This window comes from Sorex fumeus, unplaced genomic scaffold (genome assembly GCF_029834395.1).
Source record: "Sorex fumeus unplaced genomic scaffold, SorFum_2.1 ptg000019l, whole genome shotgun sequence".
In the NCBI taxonomy this organism is placed as follows: Eukaryota; Metazoa; Chordata; class Mammalia; order Eulipotyphla; family Soricidae; genus Sorex; species Sorex fumeus.
The window spans coordinates 1,006,619-1,025,000 of NW_026606076.1; the positions used below are offsets into that span (position 1 = coordinate 1,006,619).

General features: G+C 54.3%; 2 protein-coding genes across 2 annotated transcripts in view; one reads left to right on the forward strand and one right to left on the reverse strand.

Annotated features, from left to right (window-relative positions):
* LOC130022480 (rho guanine nucleotide exchange factor 18-like) overlaps positions 1–13,892 on the reverse strand; it is a 69,779-nt gene extending 55,887 nt beyond the window's left edge. Inside the window, exon 1 of the mRNA XM_056113252.1 lies at positions 13,887–13,892. Within this exon, the coding sequence (XP_055969227.1) occupies positions 13,887–13,892 (6 nt within the window). The remainder of the gene's footprint in view (positions 1–13,886) is intronic.
* A 1,408-nt stretch (positions 13,893–15,300) lies between these two features.
* INSR (insulin receptor) overlaps positions 15,301–18,382 on the forward strand; it is a 109,021-nt gene continuing 105,939 nt past the window's right edge. The window contains 1 exon segment of the mRNA XM_056112752.1: positions 15,301–15,867. Coding sequence (XP_055968727.1) covers positions 15,759–15,867 — 109 coding nt within the window. The 5' untranslated portion in view covers positions 15,301–15,758.

Sequence of the window (18,382 nt, forward strand, 5' to 3'; positions counted from 1 at the left end):
AGCCCTGAGATTTTTTAAAAAGTGCCATCTTCAAGGCTGTTTCAGGGTTAGGAGAATGAGACCCATCATTGTTAGTGGTATTTGGCATATTGGGTACACCACGGGGAATTTGCCAGACTCTGCCGTGTGGGTAGGTTACATTTGGTAGCCTGCCAGTTTGTCCAAAGTAGGAATGAGATAATAAGATGTCGCGTGGCCGCAAATGCGGCTGCGCGGTTCCGGGAGCTGGGTTTTATAGTCTCTGAGTCTTGGCCATTGATGGGATTACACGGCGCCAGGGGGCCAGTTGGTGGGTGTGTCCCCTGCCTACTGGAATATGGAGGATCTTTTTTTTTTTTAATTAATTTTTATTTATTTTTTTGTTTTTAGGATCACACCCAATGATGTTCAGAGTTTACTCCTGACTCTGCACTCAGGAATTACTTCTGGCAGTGCTTGGCGGACCACATGGGATGCTGGGTATTGAACTCTGGTCAGCTGCGTGCAAGGCAAACACCCTACCCACTGTACTATCACTCCAGCCCCTATTTTTTTTTTAATTTAATTTTCTTACTTCAGTTTTTTACTTTTTTTTGTTTTGGGGTCACACCTGGCGATGCTCAAGGGTTACTCCTGGCTCTGCACTCAGGAATTACTCCCACCGGTGCTCAGGGGACTATATGGGATGCCGGGAATCAAGCCCAGGTCAGCCGCATGCAAGGCAGATGCCCTGCCCGCTGTACTATTGCCCCAGTCCCCAAGTTTATTATTATTATTATTATTATTTTAAAGCTTAGTTATTTTATTTTATTTTTATTTATTTATTTTTGCTTTTTGGGTCATACCCGGCAATGCACAGGGGTTACTCCTGGCTCTGCGCTCAGGAATTACCCCTGGATGTGCTCAGGGGACCATATGGGATGCTGGGAATCGAACCCGGGTTGGTCGCATGCAAGGCAAATGCCCTACCCGCTATGCTATTGCTCCAGCCCGCAAGTTTATTATTTTTTAAAGAAAATGTAAGGGGCTGGAGAGTGGGTAAGAGGCTTTGATCCCAGGCGCCATATATACGGTCCCCTGAGTCCTGCCAAGAGTGATCCCTGAGTGCAGAGCTTGGAGGAAGCCTTGAGCACTGCTGGGTGTGACCCCCAAACAAAAAGCAATAAGAATAATAATTATGATCCTATTTAAAAATTTTTTCTAGGTCACAACAAGTGGTGTTCAGTCACATCTTCTGGCTCTGCTCAGGGATCATTCCTGGCAGGTTAAGGGGATCACGTGGGATGTGGAGGTCCGAATCTGGGTTGGCAGCGTACAAATCAAGCACCCTGCCCACTGTACTATCTCTCTGGCCCCGGGATCCTCATTTTTTTTTCTTTTTGGGTCACACCTGGTGATGCACAGGGGTTACTCCTGGCTCTGCACTCAGGAATTTCCCCTGGCGGTGCTCAGGGGACCCTATGGGATGCTGGGAATCGAACCCAGGTCGACCGCGTGCAAGGCAAACGCCCTACCCGCTGTGCTATCGCTCCAGCCCCCCCCCCCCCCCCAGGTGTTGATGCTTATTTTGCAAGATGATCACACAGTTGGGGCCAGAGAGATGGAACCGTGGGGAAGGCGCTTGCCTTGCACACAGCTGACCCGGTTTGATCCCCAGCACCACAACGGATCCTGTGCCTTACCAGGAATGATCCCTGGGCACAGAGCCAGGAGTAACCCTGAGCGATGTGGGGTATAACTCCAAAACCAAAATAAAGAAATGGATGGAGTGGTGGCATCCATGAAAAAGCGTTACAAGTCTGTGTAGGACCGGGTCTCGCCACTAGGGGGCGCCTGGCTGGTCTGTCTGTGACCTCATCCGATGGTCTTTTTTGTATCACCCAGTGATGCTCAGGGGTTACTCCTGCTGACTCTGCATTCAGGAATTACTCCTGGTGGTGCTCAAGGGACCATATGGGCTGCTGGGAATAGAACCTATGAGATGCCGGGATTGAACCCGGGTGCAAGGCAAACGCCCTCCCCGATGTCCCATCACTCCTGTCCTGGTCTCCACTTCTTAACTTCCGCGCTAATCTTTATTGTGGCTTTCCCTTCCCTTTGCCGTTCGCTTATTTTCTGCCTCTGGACTGTCTGCAAACACAGGCAGAGATTTTGTTGGTTTTCCGAGAGACCCCTGGTGCCGTGGAATCCCATCAACGGCCAAGACTCAGAGACTATAAAACCCAGCTCCTGGAAGAGAACAGTGCAGTCTCCTGCCCCTGCGCCTGGCTGTCCTCGCTGGGGCCCCTTGGAGGGGAGCGGGTTGAGTTTCCCTCCCCGCCCCGACCAGGGCTCTGGCAGCCGAAGACCTCCAGGACCAGCCATCACCATGCTGAGACCACTCTCCATACACTTGAAGGTACCGGCAGAGGAACAAAGGCACGGGGATCCCGGGGCTGAGATCTCCAAGCTTACTCAGATTGGGGCTGAGCATCCTCCAACCAGATCCTCCAAATTCCAGTAGGCGGGGGTCACACCCACCAACTGGCCCCCTGGCGCCGTATAATCCCATCAACGGCCAAGACTCAGAGACTATAAAAACCAGCTCCCGGACATCTTATTATGACATCTTATTATCTCATTCCTACTTTGGACAAACTGGCAGGCTACCGAATGTAACCTGCCCACACGGCAGAGTCTGGCAAACTCCCCGTGGCGTACCCAATATGCCAAATACCAGTAACAATGATGGGTCTCATTCTCCTAACTCTGAAAGAGCCTTGAATATGGCACGTTTTTAAAAAATCTCAGGGCTAGGACGAAGGAGACGTTACTGGGGCCTGCTCGAGGCAATCAACGAATAACAGGATGGTTGTGATTGATTGATTGTGATTGCGATTCCGAGAGACACCTTTGCTAGGGGCAAGCCAAGTCCTGGCCCCTCTGAAGGTCCCATGGCCCCATCTCCACCTGGAGTCTCTGGATATCTGAGCTGGGGGGTGGGGGGCTGGGGGGCCTGGCTGTGAATTAGAGGCGAGCCCCATGTAATTGCTGTGGTCTTATATGGGGAAGGAGAAGGACTCGGAGAGATAGGACCGCAGGGAGTGCGTTTGCCTTGCATGCAGCCATCCAAGGTTCGATCCCCAGCACCTCCTATAGTTCCCTGGGCATGACCAGCAGTGATCCCTGTGTACAGAGCCAGGAGTCAGCCCTGAGCATCGCTGGGTGTGGTCCTTCCCAAATAAATGGGTAAGGAGAGAAGAGAGAGGAAAGGAGAAAGGGAGGCCAAGGGAGAGAAGAGAGAAGTGAGAGGAGAGAGCTGTGAGTAGCAGGAGGTCTTGGCTTGATGGTGCCAACTTCGAAGGTGACAGGGTGACTCACTCAGGAACCCAGGGATACAGGTGCCCTCCAGCAACTGGTAGAGGGGGCTGGAGCAATAGCACAGCGGGTAGGGCTTTTGCCTTGCATGCGACCGACCGGGGTTCGATTCTCAGCATCCCATATGGTCCCCCGAGCACCGCCAGGAGTGATTCCTGAGTACAGAACCAGGAGTGACCCCTGTGCAATGCTGGGTGTGACCCAAAAAGCAAAAAAAAGTTTTAGGGGGCTGGAGTGATAGCACAGCGGGGAGGGCGTTTGCCTTGCACGCGGCCGACCCAGGTTCGATTCCCAGCATCCTGTATGGTCCCCCGAGCACCGCCAGGAGTGATTCCTGAGTGCAGAGCCAGGAGTAACCCCTGTGCATCGCCAAGAAACTGGTAGAGGCCAGGAGCCATTGCACAGCAGGGAGGGCGCTGACCTTGCACGCAGCCAACCTGGGTTCAATCCCGTTGTCCCACAGGGTCCCCTGAGCCCTGCCAGGAGTGATCCCTGGGCACTGAGCCAGGAGGAAGTCCTGAGAAATTGCCAGGCGTGGCCCCCAAACCCTGAGCACAGCCAGATGTGACTCCCCCCCCAACCCCCCAAACCGGAAGAGGTCAACAAGTTGATTTTCTAGATTTTCTACTAAAACATCCAGAAACACACCGGAGAGATAGAACAGTTGGCAGAGTGTTTGCCTTGCAGGCTGCTGATGTGCATTTCCCTGGCATCTCAGAGAGTCCCTTGAGCCCCACCAGGGATGATTTCCTTCTTTTTTTTCCCTTCTATTTTTGGGTCACACCCGGCAATACACAGGGGTTAGTCCTGGCTCTGCACTCAGGAATTACTCCTGGCGGTGCTCAGGAGACCATATGGGATGCTGGGAATCGAACCCGGGTTGGCTGCGGACAAGGAAAATGCCCTACCTGCTGTGCTATCACTCCAGCCCCAACAGGAGTGATTTCTGAGTCACTTGTGACAAAAAAAAATCCCAAAGGAATGTGACCTAATTGACATCTTCGTCTCTCTTGGGATGTGGCAGGGTCTTCTCAGGTACAGCGAGAGAATAAGGAGGTTGCTCCCAGCTGGGATGCAGTTCCAGAGGCGACCTCAGGGCTGGGGAACTGCACAGAAGCTCAACATGAGGCCTGACACAGGCTAAAAGGGACTATTCAGAACCTAGAGAGTAAAAGAGGAAGGGGGGGGCCCTTAGGCATCCAGTAGGGGACTCTTGGCACCCATAAATAAATAAAAATGACGGAAATTGATGTGTGCTCCTGGGGAGGGTACACAGGACTTTACACATTAAGACATGGCTTCAGGGGCTGGAGCCACAGCACAGCGGGTAGGGCGTTTGCCTTGCACGCAGTCGACCCGGGTTCGATTCCCAGCATCCCATATGGTCCCCTGAGCACTGTCAGGAGTAACTCCTGAGTGCAGAGCCAGGAGTAACCCCTGTGCATCGCCAGGTGTGACCCAAAAAGAAAAAAAAAAAGACATGGCTCCAGGGACCAGAATGATAGCACAGCGGGTTCGATCCCTGGCATCCCTTATGGTCCGCTGAGAACCACCAGAAGTAATTCCTGAGTGCAGAGCCAGGAGTGACCCCTGAGCATTGCCAGGTGTGACCCAAAGAGGAAAAAACAAAAAGACACGACTCCAACCCCATCCTCAGGCTCAAGTGATTGATTTGTTTTCCTGGCAGTGCTCAGGACTGGATTTGCATTCAGAGATCACTCCTGGCAGGGTTGGAGGACCCTGTGGGGTGCCAGGCATTGAACCCAGGTTGACGGCACACAAGAAAAGCACTTTTACCTCCTGTATTATTTCTCTAGCCCCAGAACAGAACAATTTGGAGGCGGGCTTTATTTGCAGCTGGGGGGGGGGGGTGGCGGTCACACCCAGCGATGCTTAGGGGGGTTACTCCTGGCTCTGCACTCAGGAATTACTCCTGGTGGAACTCGGGGGACCCTATGGGATGCTGGGGATCGAACCCAGGCGGGCAATGTACAAGGCAAATGCTCCACCCGCTGTCCTATTGCTTCAGTCCCAGAACAGAACAACTTATTATTTTTTTTTTGCTTTAGGGGTCACATCTGGCGATGCACAGGGGTTCCTCCTGGCTCTGCACTCAGGAATCACTCCTGGCGGTGCTCAGGGGACCATATGGGATGCTGGGAATCGAACCCGGGTCGGCCGTGTGCAAGGCAAACGCCCTACCCTCTGTGTTATCTCTCGAGCCCCAGAACAACTTTTAATGACCCATGTGGGACCTGTTAAATTTAGTGGTGATATTAAGTCACTTTTATATCTAATTTGTTTTGTCTAATTTGTTTGTTTTTGATGAGAGGCACACCCGGCAGTGCTCAGGGCTCCTGTCTCTGTGCTCAGGGAGCATCGGGGGTCCCTACGTGGTGCTGGAGAGCAGACCTGGGCGGGATGTAGGAAAGGAAGGAAGCCCCCACTTATCTTTTTTTTTAATTAGCACTGTCCTCCCGTTGTTCATTGATTTTGCTCCAGCGGGCCCAGTAACGTCTCCATCGTGAGACTTGTTGTTACTGTGTTTGGCATATTGCATACATAATACGTCACGGGGAGCTTGCCAGGCTTTGCCGTGTGGGCGAGAGGTGTGGGCGAGACACTCTCGGTAGCTTGCCGGGCTCTCCCGGCAAGAGGGCCGGAGTAATCGAACCTGGCTCGGCCGGGCTGGCCGTGCGCAAGGCAAATGCCCTACCGCTGTGCACTGCCAGGAGTAATTCCTGAGCACAGAGCCAGGAGTCACCTCGGCGCGCTGCCTTGTATGACCCAAACGCTCGTGTCCAGTCGGATGACGGAGGGTGCCCTGCAAACACAGAGCTGAGACTGACTTATTCCTGGTGCTTCCCTGGCAAGCTCCCCGTGACGTATTTGAGATGCCAAACACAGTAACAACAAAGTCTCCAATGGAGACGTTTCTGGGCCCTCTCGAGCATTTATTTATTTGCTTTTATATATTTTTTTTGATTTTTAAAAAAGTTTTTTATTAAAATTCTTTATTAAAAATTTTTTTTTATCAGTGAAACACCATGAGGTACAGTTGTAGATATACAGATTTTTGTGCTTGGGTTTCAATTATACAATGATCGAGTACCCATCCCTCCACCAGTGCCCATTTCTCACCACCACGGATCCCAGTATCCCTCCCGCCCCCCATCCCCCCATCCCACCCTGACTCTGTGGCAGGGCATTACCTTTTGTTCTCTCTCTACCTTTGGGTGTTGTGGTCTGCAAAAGAGGCATTGAGTGGCAATCATGTTTGGTCTATAGTCTACTTTCAGACTTTCAGCATGCTTCTCCCATCCTGGGAAGATCCTCCCAAAACCCTTTATTTGGTGCTTCAGGGATAACTTTTGGCGAGCTCAGGGGACCATTATGCATACTAGGGATTGAACTGGGTGAGCTATGTGTAAGGCAAGCACCCTTCTGCTATACTATTGCTTCAGTTTCTTCTTTCTACCTTCTCCTCCTCCTCCTCCTCCTCCTCCTCCTCCTCCTCCTCCTCTTCTTCTTCTTCTTCTTCTTCTTCTTCTTCTTCTTCTTCTTCTTCTTCTTCTTCTTCTTCTTCCTCTTTCTCCTCCTCCTCCTCCTCCTCCTCCTCTTCTTCTTCTTCTTCTTCTTCTTCTTCTTCTTCTTCTTCTTCTTCTTCTTCTTCTTCTTCTTCTTCTTCTTCTTCTTCTTCCTCCTCCTCCTCCTCTTCCTCTTCTTCTTCTTCTTCTTCTTCTTCTTCTTCTTCTTCTTCTTCTTCTTCTTCTTCTTCCTCTTCTTCCTCCTCCTCCTCCTCGTAGGGTCCCTGAGCACAACCAGGAGTGATTCCTGAGTGCAGAGCTAGGAGTAACCCCTGAGCATTGCCGGGTTTGACCCAAAAAGGCAAAAAAAAAAAAGTATGGGGTCTCTCCGCCCTTGAAGAAGCCTGCATTCTCTCTCGAGCAAGTTCATTACTCTCTCTCTCTCTCTCTCATTCTCATTCTCTCCCCCTCCACACCTTCAAAAACCCTCCAGATAAAATCTGTTTTACTTAAAAAAAAAAGTATGTTCTGGGGGCCAGAGCAGCGGACAGGACATTCACCTTGCACATGGCCGACTCAGGTTCGATTCCTGGCATCAGCACAGGGTCCCCGAGCAGCACCAGGAGTAATTCCTAAATGCAGAGTCAGGAGTAACCCCGGAGCACTGCCAAGTGTGACCTCAAAAGGAAAAAAGCATTTTTTTCTTTTTTATGCTTTTTTATGCCAATATATTCTCTCCATCTGTTACTTAAGTTGCTTATATTTTTTTCTCACTTAAGAAATTGGACTTGAGGGGCTGGAGTGATAGCACAGCGGGTAGGGCGTTTGCCTTGCACGCAGCCAACATGACCGACACAGGTTCGATTCCCAGCACCCCATATGGTCCCCTGAGCACCGCCAGGAGCAATTCCTGAGTGAATGAGCCAGGAGTAACCCCTGAGCATCGCCGGGTGTGACCCAAAAAGCAAAGAAAAAAAAAGAAAGAAAGAAATTGGACTTGATACATGATTTTCTTTTCATATCATCATAACTTTGCCACAGCCAAATCTGTCATCTGAATAATGTTAGAATTGAGGCTTCTATCTTGCTGGAAAGAGAATTTCTTCTCTGATGTGAGAGAACAAAACTAACATCCAGGTTGTAGAATCTTACGGTTTCATCTGGGAGGAAGAAGATGAGGTAGCTTTGGGGGCTACTCGTTGGGGGACCAAGTGGTTGGTTGCATGCCAGGCAAGTGTCTTCACGCTTGTAAGACCTCTCCAGCCTCTTCGATGGTTTAGTTTGGAGGGTGCGGTGCAGAGATAGTATAGTGGAGTGGGGAAGGCATTTACCTTACGCACCTGATTTGGGTTCAATCCTGGCACCCCACAGGCTCCCCTGAACACCATCAGGAGTGATCCCCTAATCCTTTTTTTTTCTTTTTGGGTCACACCTGGCGATGCACAGGGGTTACTCCTGGCTCATGCACTCAGGAATTACTCCTGGCGGTGCTCAGGGAACCATATGGGATGCTGGGAATCGAACCTGGGTCTGCCGCGTGCAAGGCAAACGCCCTACCCGCTGTGCTATCACTCCAGCCCCCTCGCCCCCTTTGTTTTGAGGGGAGTGAGGATCACATCCAGTGGTGTTCAGGGGTGCTCTGTGCCCAGGAGTGACCCCTGGTCATACTCGGGAGTGGGGGGGGACCATATGTGATGCCAGGGATAAAACCAGGCTCATGGCCACCAAAGCCATGTACAAGTGAGACCAGCCCCTCACCCAGTTCACTTTTTTTTTCTTTTTGGGTCATACCCGGCGATGCACAGGGGTTCCTCCTGGCTCTGCACTCAGGAGTTACTCCTGGCGGTGCTCAGTGGACCATATGGGATGCTGGGACTCGAACCCGGGTCGGCTGCATGCAAGACAAACGCCCTACCCGCTGTGCTGTGTCTCCAGCCCCAGCAAATCCTTCTTGAATCCCTTCTTCCCCCTCCCTGCCCCCCAAGTCAGGGCTGCTCTCCACAAATAAGGTCACCCTGCAGCTCCTGGTCTCCATCCCTCCCTGGGATGTTTGGAAACTGGTTTCCATGACAACCGCAGAATCAGGATTTACACGGGGTTTTCTGCTTTAATGACAGGGAGATCGGTTCAGCTCCTGCCCCCAAACCACAAGAGGAATCGAAGACATGAAGAACCGGGGATGGAGCGATAATACAGTGGGGGGCGGGGGGAGGAGGACCATGTGGTCCACCGGGGTTCAGTCCCCATGGGGTACCCCAAACCCCCCAGGAATGATCCCTAAGCGCAGAGAGTCAGAAGTAAGCCCTGAGCGCTGCTGCGTCTGACACCACCCCCCTCCAAGAAACCCCCAAACAAATAGAAGAAATCAAGAATAGCTCTGTGGAGCATGGTTGGGCTTCAGGAACTTTCTAAAGAAAGACACTCCCGCCCTCCCCCTGCCCCAGAAGGATGGGGGCCCCAGGTTCTCCTGGAAGGGCAATAGAAGAAATATTTGGTGCTTGAGTGCAAGAATTAGGATACGGCTTTCTCTCCCCACCTCTCTCCCTCCCTCCCTCCTTCCCTCTCCCCCCCCCCCTCTCTCCCTCCCTCTCTCTTTCCCTCTCTCCCTCTCCCTTCATCTCTTTCCCTCTCCCTCCATCTCTTTCCCTCTCTCTCCATCTCTCTCTCCCTCTCTTTCCCTCTCTCTCTCTCTCCCTCTCCCTCTCTTTCCCTCTCTCTCTCTCTCTCCCTCCCTCTCTCTCCCTCTCTCTCTCTCATTGAAGGTGAAACCAGTTTTAAAATGCTGGATTCAAAATTAAAACCAGCAAATTCCTCTGGGCCTGGGGTGCTGGGAATGTGAAGAATGCTTCTCTTATCTTGTCACACCTCCCCACCCGCAAAGCCTCCATGAGGAGTTGCCTTGAGACTGAGCCCCTCCCCGATCTGCCTGCACCCTGCACCTCTGGCCGCCAGTGCCCCAGGGAAGTCCACATCGGGCATCCCCACCCCAGGCACCAGCCTGCAGCCTGTCCTTCTACAAACACGCTGGCTCTTCCCAGCACAAGCTGCTTCTTGGGTTCATGTTGGAGGACGTGAGGCCACCTTCAACCTGCAGGCATGGTTGTTCTCTCTCTCTCTCTCTCTCTCTCTCTCTCTCTCTCTCTCTCTCTCTCTCTCTCTCTCCCCCTTTCCTTCTCTTTTTCTCTTTATTTTTATTTCTCTTCTCTTTCCTCTCTTTCTTCCTTTCACTTTCTCCATTTATTTCTCTATTTATTTCTCTCTCTTTCTCTCTATCTCTGGTTTTGGGGTCATACCTGGCAGTGCTCAAGGCTTCCTCCTGGCTTTTCACTTCTGTTGGGCTCAGGGACCATAGTGGGGTGCCGGGGATCGAACCTGGGTGAGCTGAGTGCAAGACAGGAGCCCTACATGCTGTACTATCTCCTCAGCACCTTTCTTTTCCTTCCTTCCCTCCCTCCCTCTTTCTTTCCCTTCATTCTCTCCCTTCTTTCCTTCCTTCCTTCCTTCCTTCCTTCCTTCCTTTCTTCCTTTTGTCCTTCCTTCCTTCCTTCTTTCCTTCCTTCTTCACTCTCATTTCCTCTCTCTCCATTAGGGTTGCTTCCGCCTCGAGGCCGCCATCAATAGTGTTGCAGTGAACATAGGTGTGCCTAGATCTTTTCAAAAGACTGTTTTTGTGTTCTTGGAGCAGGTGTTAAGAGTTCTTGTCCGGGCTACAGTGATAGGACAGCGGGAAGGGCACTTGCCTTGCACATGACCGATAGGGGTTCGATTCCCAGCAGCCTATAATAGGGTTTCCCCAAGCACCGTCAGGAGTGATTCCTGAGTGAAGAGCCAGGAGGAATTCCTGAGCATTGCTAAATGTAGCTCAAAAATAAAACACTGTAGCACTGTCCTCCCTTTGTTCATTTGCTCCAGCAGGCCCAGTAATGTCTCCATTGTGAGACTTGTTGTTACTGTGTTTGGCATATTGAATACGTCACAGGGAGCTTGCCAGGCTTTGCCTTGTGGGCGAGATACTCTCGGTAGCTTGCCGGGCTCTCCGAGAGGGGTGGAGGAATCGAACTCAGGTCAGTCAGTTCCTGCAAGGCAAACGCCCTACCTGCTGTGCTATCAAAAAAAAAAAAAAAAGAAAGAAAGAAAGAAAGAAAGAAAGAAAGAAAGAGAAAAGCATCCACTTTCTTCTCTGGGCAGGAGAGGCTGAGAATGTGAAGGATGTTTCCCTTGTCCTTGCTCCCAAAGAGAATCAGTGTCCTTAAAATCTGGACTACAGGGGCTGGAGCGATAGGACCGTGGGCAGGGCGTTTGCCTTGCATGCACCCTATCTGGGTTCCATCCCCAGCACCCCATAGGGTCCCCAAGAGGAGAGCACTGCCAGGAGTGATTCCCGAGTGCTGAGTGAGGAGTAACCCCTGAGCATCGCTGAGTGTGACCCAAAAAGATAACAACAATGAAAAACTGGACCACCGGTTGGTGCTCGGGGCTTCCTCCTGGCCCTGTGCTCAGGGATCATCTCTGGCGGTGCTTGGGGAGTGCTGCGGGGTGCCTGGGATCAAACTTGGCTTGGCAGCCTGCAAGGCAAGTGCCATCTCTATCTCTGTCCCCCACTGTCATATCTCTCCAGCCATCTGCTTTCGGACAAAGGAGTGATGGGAGGGTTTGAGGGGAGGCTGGCAGAGTTTCCCTGAGATCCACTCCACTCCACTCCACTCCACTTCCTTTTTTTTCTTTTTTTTTTTTTTGCTTTTTGGGTCACACCCGACGATGCTCAGGGGTTACTCCTGGTTCATGCACTCAGGAATTGCTCCTGGCGGTGCTCGGGGGACCCTATGGGATGCTGGGCATCGAACCCGGGTCGGTCACGTGCAAGGCAAACGCCCTACCCGCTGTGCTATCATTCCAACCCCTCCACTCCCTTTCTTTCTTTCGTTTTGGGTCACACCCGGCGATGCTCAGGGGTTACTCCTGGCTCTGCACTCAGGAATCACTCCTGGCAGTGCTCGGGGACCCTATGGGATGCTGGGAATCGAACCCGGTCGGCCGCATGCAAGGCAAACGCCCTCTCCACTGTGCTATCGCTCCAGCCCACTCCCTTTCTTTTTTTTATATTTAATTTTAATAAAGTTGTTCACAATAACTTATCACATTTAGAATTCCAACACCAACCCCACCACCATTACACCTTCCCATCACGATATTTTGGATGTTTCCACCCGGACACCCAAAGCCTGCCCCCAAAGCAGGAACATAAATAATTTCTTTTGTGTTGCTTGTTAGGAATAATCCGTTTAAAATGATCCCAGGGACTGGAGCAATAGCACAGCGGGTAGGGCGTTTGCCTTGCACGTGGCCAAACCGGGTTCGATTCCCAGCATCCCATATGATCCCCTGAGCACCGCCAGGGGTGATTCCTGAGTGCGGAGCCAGGAGTAACCCCTGTGCATCGCCAGGTGTGACCCAAAAACAAAAAAAAAAAAATGATCCCAATGAGAGGAAAGTGTGTGAAGATTGTGCGAAGACAGTGGTATTTCGCCCCTGAAGTCCTGAAGCTCTAGTCTAAGAGATTACTACCCAGTCCTTCCTTTTTTTTCTTTTTTCTTTTTGGGTCACACCCTGCGGTGCACAGGGGTTCCTCCTGGCTCTGCACTCAGGAATCACTCCTGGCGGTGCTCGGGGGACCCTATGGGATGCTGGGAATCGAACCTGGGTCGGCCGCGTGCAAGGCAAACGCCCTACCCGCTGTGCTGTCGCTCCGGCCCACCACCCGGCCCTTTTGCAGGGTCTCCTGAGGTCTTCCGCTCAGTCTGAACTCCATCCCCTGCATCAGGTTCCAGAAATTTCTCTGCCTTTTCTTCTTTCACAAAAGCCGGGCACTGTTCCTTGAGACCTCGGTGCATCTCTGGGTGCTTTTCTGCGCTCTCTCGAGGACTTTCTGTGGTTTTGTTGTTTCATGTATTTATTTATTTTTTAATGTATTTTTGTTTCGTTTGGGCCACACCTGGCTATACTCAGGGCTTCCTCCTGGCTCTGTGCTCAGAAGGTCACTCCTGGTGGCGGGGCTGGGGGGATCCTACGGGATGCGGGGGTGGAGGTGAGGGGGGGGAGGAGGATGGATGGCCAGGCCAGCCCTCTCCCTGCCACCGTCCAATCTCAGTGTCCCCAGGCCCTTCCGGAGGGGCAGTCGGGAGCTTTCCCAGCCTGGCCACCGCATGAGGGGATGGACTGTTTCACGAGTGACCTTCTCCCTCCTCCTGGATGGTGAAGTTTACAAGGAAATGGACCGTGTTTATTTTGCTCACTGTAAATCCCATTACCGCCTGCTTGTTGATTCTTCCGTTCAACAAATATTTATCAAGCAACGGACATGTCAGGTGCTGGGTGTAAAATCGCGAACAAGACAGACAAGATTTCTGTCTCTTTGGGGTGGGGTGGGAAGGTTCTAAGGATCAGAGAGAGGGGTGCCAGGGGGGGTGTGAAACCTCCGGGAAGGGGGCAGGGGCATTTGTGAAGTGTGCTGAAGGGGAAGTTTAAGTGTGGAGGCAGAGTGGATGGGTCAGGGCGAAGGAGGCAGAGAGGCTGGGGCTTATTTCATGAACCAGAGGAAGATCCGCGTCTGTGCTGAGGGATCACCCCCCCACACACACACCCCACAAACAGGTACAATCTAGTCTACAGCAAGGCTGGCCCAGAGAGGTTAATCACCCACCCAAGGTCACACAGCAAGATTCTCCAGGACCATATGGGATGCTGGGGATTGAACCCAGGTTGGCTGCGTGCAAGGCAAACGCCTCCCCTCCCCTCCCCTTCTTCTCTTAGGACTTTAGAACAAACACACAAACTTTGCAGGGGCCAGAGTGGAAGTCCAGAGGCTGAAGCACTGGTCTTGGACCTCTGGTTCAATCCCCGCCACCTTATACGGCCCGCAAAGCACAGAACCAGGAGTAAGTGAGCCCTGAAGAACTCCAGGTACAGCACCCAAACCCAAACCCAAACACGGGGGCTTCAGAGGTGAGGGGTGAAGTCACTTACCTTCATGCCTGGGATCCTTGGCTTGGTTCCTCATGATGCATGGGGCTGCCCCGAGGAACGCCGGGAGTGATCCCTGAGCACCGTGCGGGGGCGGGGGAGGGGTGGTGGTGGCCCAAAAATCAATCAAAGAGAGAGAAAAACAACAACTGGCTCGATATTTTTCCGCACACACCATTGGAGCGTATGCATTGAAAGGAAAGATCGTCCACTCTGGGGCTGGAGCCATAGCACAGCGGGGAGGGCGTTTGCCTTGCACGCGGGCGACCCGGGTTCGATCCCCAGCATCCCATAGGGTCCCCCGAGCACCGCCAGGACTGATTCCTGAGTGCAAAGCCAGGAGTAACCCCTGAGCATCGCGGGGTGTGACTCAAAAAGCAAAAAATATATATATATACTGATTGTCCACTCTGCCTTATTAAACACAAATACACACACACACATACACTCTTGTTTGTGCAAAAAAAAAATATATATATACTGATTGTCCACTCTGCCTTATTAAACACAAATACACACACACACACACACTCTTGTTTGTGCAAAAAAAAAATATATATATATATATATACTGATTGTCCACTCTGCCTTATTAAACACAAATACACACACACACACACTCTTGTTTGTGCACTATGCATATATGTATATATATATATATATATAAAATAAGGGTTTGCCTCTCTTCAACCAAGCTATCTGAAGGCTTGGTTGGCAGTTCCCTGGAGTTTCCTTCCTGCACCGTCTCCCAGGCCGCGCCGAGGCGCCCGCGTGCCGGGACCGGGAACGGGGCACAGCGGGGCGCGCGTGCACGAGGCGGTCCCCGGCGGGGTGCGGGGGGCAGGGGGCCAGTGCAGGGGTGTGCTGCAGGAGCTCGGGCGGGCTGGGGCGGGGGGGGGGGGGGGCGCTCGGTGAGCTCCGGGGCAGGATCCTCGCTAGCAGGGCCGTGGAGGTGAGGACACAGCGCTCCTCCCACCCCGCCCCTGCCCAAGTGACCCAGAGCAAGACTATTTTTGTGCGGCCGTAAATATAAAAGAAAAAGAAAAAGAAAAAATCTTGCAGCCCATCCCAAGTCCGTCGCCGAGCTTGGCCCTCCGGAGGGGCTGGGGGTCCACCCCCCCCACCCCCGAGGCGCTGCAGGGGGCGCTCTGGGCCGGGCCGGGCCGGGCGAGGTGGGCGCGGGGCCTCCCCGGCCCGGCCAGGCGAACCCGGGGGCCTCCGGCGCTCGGGGGCCCCGGGAGAGGGCGGCTCGAGTGGGCGTGGCCAGGAGGGGGCGGAGTCTCCGTCGCCCCGCCCCGCCCCGCCCCCTCGGCGGCGCGCGGGCCAATGGCGAGCGCGCAGTCCCTTCCGAGCGCCAATCCGCGCCGCCTTTTGCCGCGGCCCGCGCGGGGCCCAGCTGACGGGCCGCGTTGTTTACGGCCCGAGCAGCCCCGGCTCCCGCCGCCCGCCCCGGTGCCCGCCGCGCGCGCCCGAGCGTCCGTCGGTCCCCGCTCGCCCCGGGGGGCCCCGCGCAGCCGACCACCGCGGGGGGAGCGGCGAGGAGCTCCGAGGGGCGCCCCGATCGCTCTGCAGCCCGCCGCGGGGCGCGGGGGCCCGAGCTTGGTGGAAGCGGCCGAGGCCGCGCGGCGGTTGGGGTGGGGGGTGCACCCCACCCCCTTCGCCCAGATCCGGGGACCCTCGGCCGGCGCCGGGAGGGGGTTTCTGCACGGCGGAGGAGGAGGCGGCGGCGGCGGCGCCCCCCGACACACGCGCACACACGCACGCACTCACACACACACACGCGCACGCACGCAGAAGCGCCCCCCGGAGCATGCACGGCGCGGGCCGGCGCGGCGCGCTCTGATCCGGGGGGTCCCCGTGCTCCCCGGAGCAGCCATGGGCGCCGGGGGAGGCCGGGGGGCGGCGGCCGGGCCGCTGCTGCTGCTCCTGCTGGCCGGGGCCGCGCTGCTGCTGGGCGCCGCGGGCCACCTGTACCCCGGAGAGGGTGAGTTCGGGGCGCCGGGGTGGGCGGGAGGCGCGCGCTGGGGAGGGGGCACCCGGGCGCACATGGACCCCCGAGCCCACGTCCGATCCTGCAGCACTGTGGGGAGCGGGGCGAGGATCCTTCCCACCCACCCGTCTCCGTCCACACACACGGACACCGAGTCGCTTGGGCTCCCCGGGCTGGGGGTGGCCGGCTGGGCTGGGGGGGCCCCGGGAGCCGCTGACCTTGGCCTTTGCTCGCCTGGGCTCGCGGCTCTGCGCCCCGCGTGCTGGCCCCAGGCTGGGAGAACCTTGCCCCAGTGCCCGCCCAGTCGCGGGCGCGTCCCCCCACCCGAGCGCCTCGGGGGGCCTCGGACCCCGGCCCGGCGAGTCTCGGAGTCGCCCTCCGAGAGAATTGGGGCTGTTGGGTCCGGGCGCACGTCACACGCCCCTGGGTGCACGCGGTGGGCTCCCAGACTGGGTGGGGGGTGGGGGTGGTACTGGTGGTTGTTGTTGGTGGTGGTTGTTACTGTTGGTTTTTATTTGGTGGTCGTTGTTGGTCGTGGCTATTTGTGGGTGGTTGTGGTCAGTTGGTGGTGGTGGTTGGTGGCTGGTAGTGGTGGTGGTTGGTTATTGGTTGCTCTTGGTTGTCGTTGGTTCTTGTTGGTGGGTATTGAGGTGCTGTTGGTAGTGGTTGGTCGTTACTGTTGTGATTGTTAGTGGATATTAACTGTTGCTGTTTTGGGGTAGTTGTTGATGGCTGTTGGCGGTTGCTGGTAGCGGTTGACAGTGGTTCTTGGTAGTTATCGGTTGTTATTTGTTGTTGGTTGTTGATGTTGTTCGTGGGCGGTTGTTGTTGGTTGGTAGTCATTTTAGTAGTCGTTATTGGTTGTTGGCTGTTGGTAGTGGTTGACGGCGGCTATTGGTGTTATTGATTGTTGGTGGTTGTTGGTGGTTATTGATTATTGGTGGTTATTGATTGCTGGTGGTGGTGATGGGTCCCTGATGGTAGGGGAAGCTGCATGGGGAGGGGAACAGGACCGTAGCACCCCCCTGAATGCTCCCCTACCCCTCTTTCTGAGGTCCACACCCGTGGCAGCCCAAGGGACTTGAGGCGCTTGGGTTAGACTTTTGGGGGTGTTCACTTCCAGGCGTCCGGGGGACCACCTGCGTAGGTGCGGGTTGTGGGCTCCTCTGTGCTGTTAGCTGGAATCACGATTGTCACCATCTGCGGTTCTGAACATCCTGGCCAGGCGCAGCGTATCTCTTTATACCCTGGAGGAGTGTGTGTGTGTGTATGTGTGTGTATGTGTGTGTTTGTGTGTGTGTGTGTGTGTATGCGCGCACGCATGCGGGCCTGGAGACAGCTGTTCCCTCATTTCTTTCTTTTTTTTTTAAATTTTTTTTTAATGTGGAAGTACTGCTATTTATTCAGCCATTGATTAAGCTGATTGAATTTGTTCACCCATTTCTTGTTGGGGTAAACTGAGTCAAGGGAGGGACAAAACTCACCTGTCCCCAACTGGTGAGGACCCCAGGACCCAAGGCTGCTCTCTGTGGTTCCCGCTCAGTCCTCCTGCCATCACCCCAGGACCCATTCTCCCAGCCCCCTTCTGGTTCTTCCCTCCGCAAAGGGTCTTACACTGTCTGCCTCCCTGTCCTGCCAGCTCCTTCTAGCATTTTCTTTGGGCTTCATAGTGGGTCTTCCTGGTTGTGAAAAAAAAAAAAAGATTGGAAAATCCTTTTTTTTTTTTTTTAGGCGAGGGGGGAGGCCACGTGCTCAGGGGATCACTCCCGCGGGCAGGGCGGGGCTCATGTCGTGGGATCCCCGGGTGCCAGGGATCCCTTATGCCACGCTGCACCTCCTGCAGCGTCTCTCCGGCCCAGCAGACTCGTTGACCAGAGCCTGGCGGTCCCCGCTGCTGCTGGGGACTCTGTGTGTATGGGTTTTACTACTCAGTTCTGTCCATAAAAGGACCCTGGCCGGGAACAGGGAAAGGAACAGTGCTCCGGAGTCCCTACAGGGACCACGAGATGTGAGAATTTCAGCTGTGCGTTGGCAGGCTGAGTGTCTGGATATTTCTTTGCGTTACTTCATAGCTAACGCCCCTTCACTCCATCCCAACTCTGATATAGGAGCAGTTGGTTTGGGTTTTGCTTTTTTTTTTTTTTTTTGGTGGTGGGGGACACACCCCAGCTATGCTCAGGGCTACCTCCTGGCTCTGCGCTCATGCATCACTCCTGGTGGGCTCGGGGACCCTACGGGGTGCTGGGGATTAAATTGTGTTGCCCCCCCCCCCCATGCCAGGCAAGCACCCTCCCTGCTGTAGTAGCTCTTTGGCCCCAGTTTGAATTTTCTTTTTTCTTTTTTTGGTTTTGGGACCCCACCTGGCAATGCTCCGGGGTCACTCCTAGCTCTGCACTCAGGGATCACTCCTGGAGGTGCTCGCGGGACCCTATGGGATGCTGGGGATCGAACCCAGGTTGGCCGCTTGCAAGGCAAATGCCCTCCTCTCTGTCCTATCCCTCCCACCCTG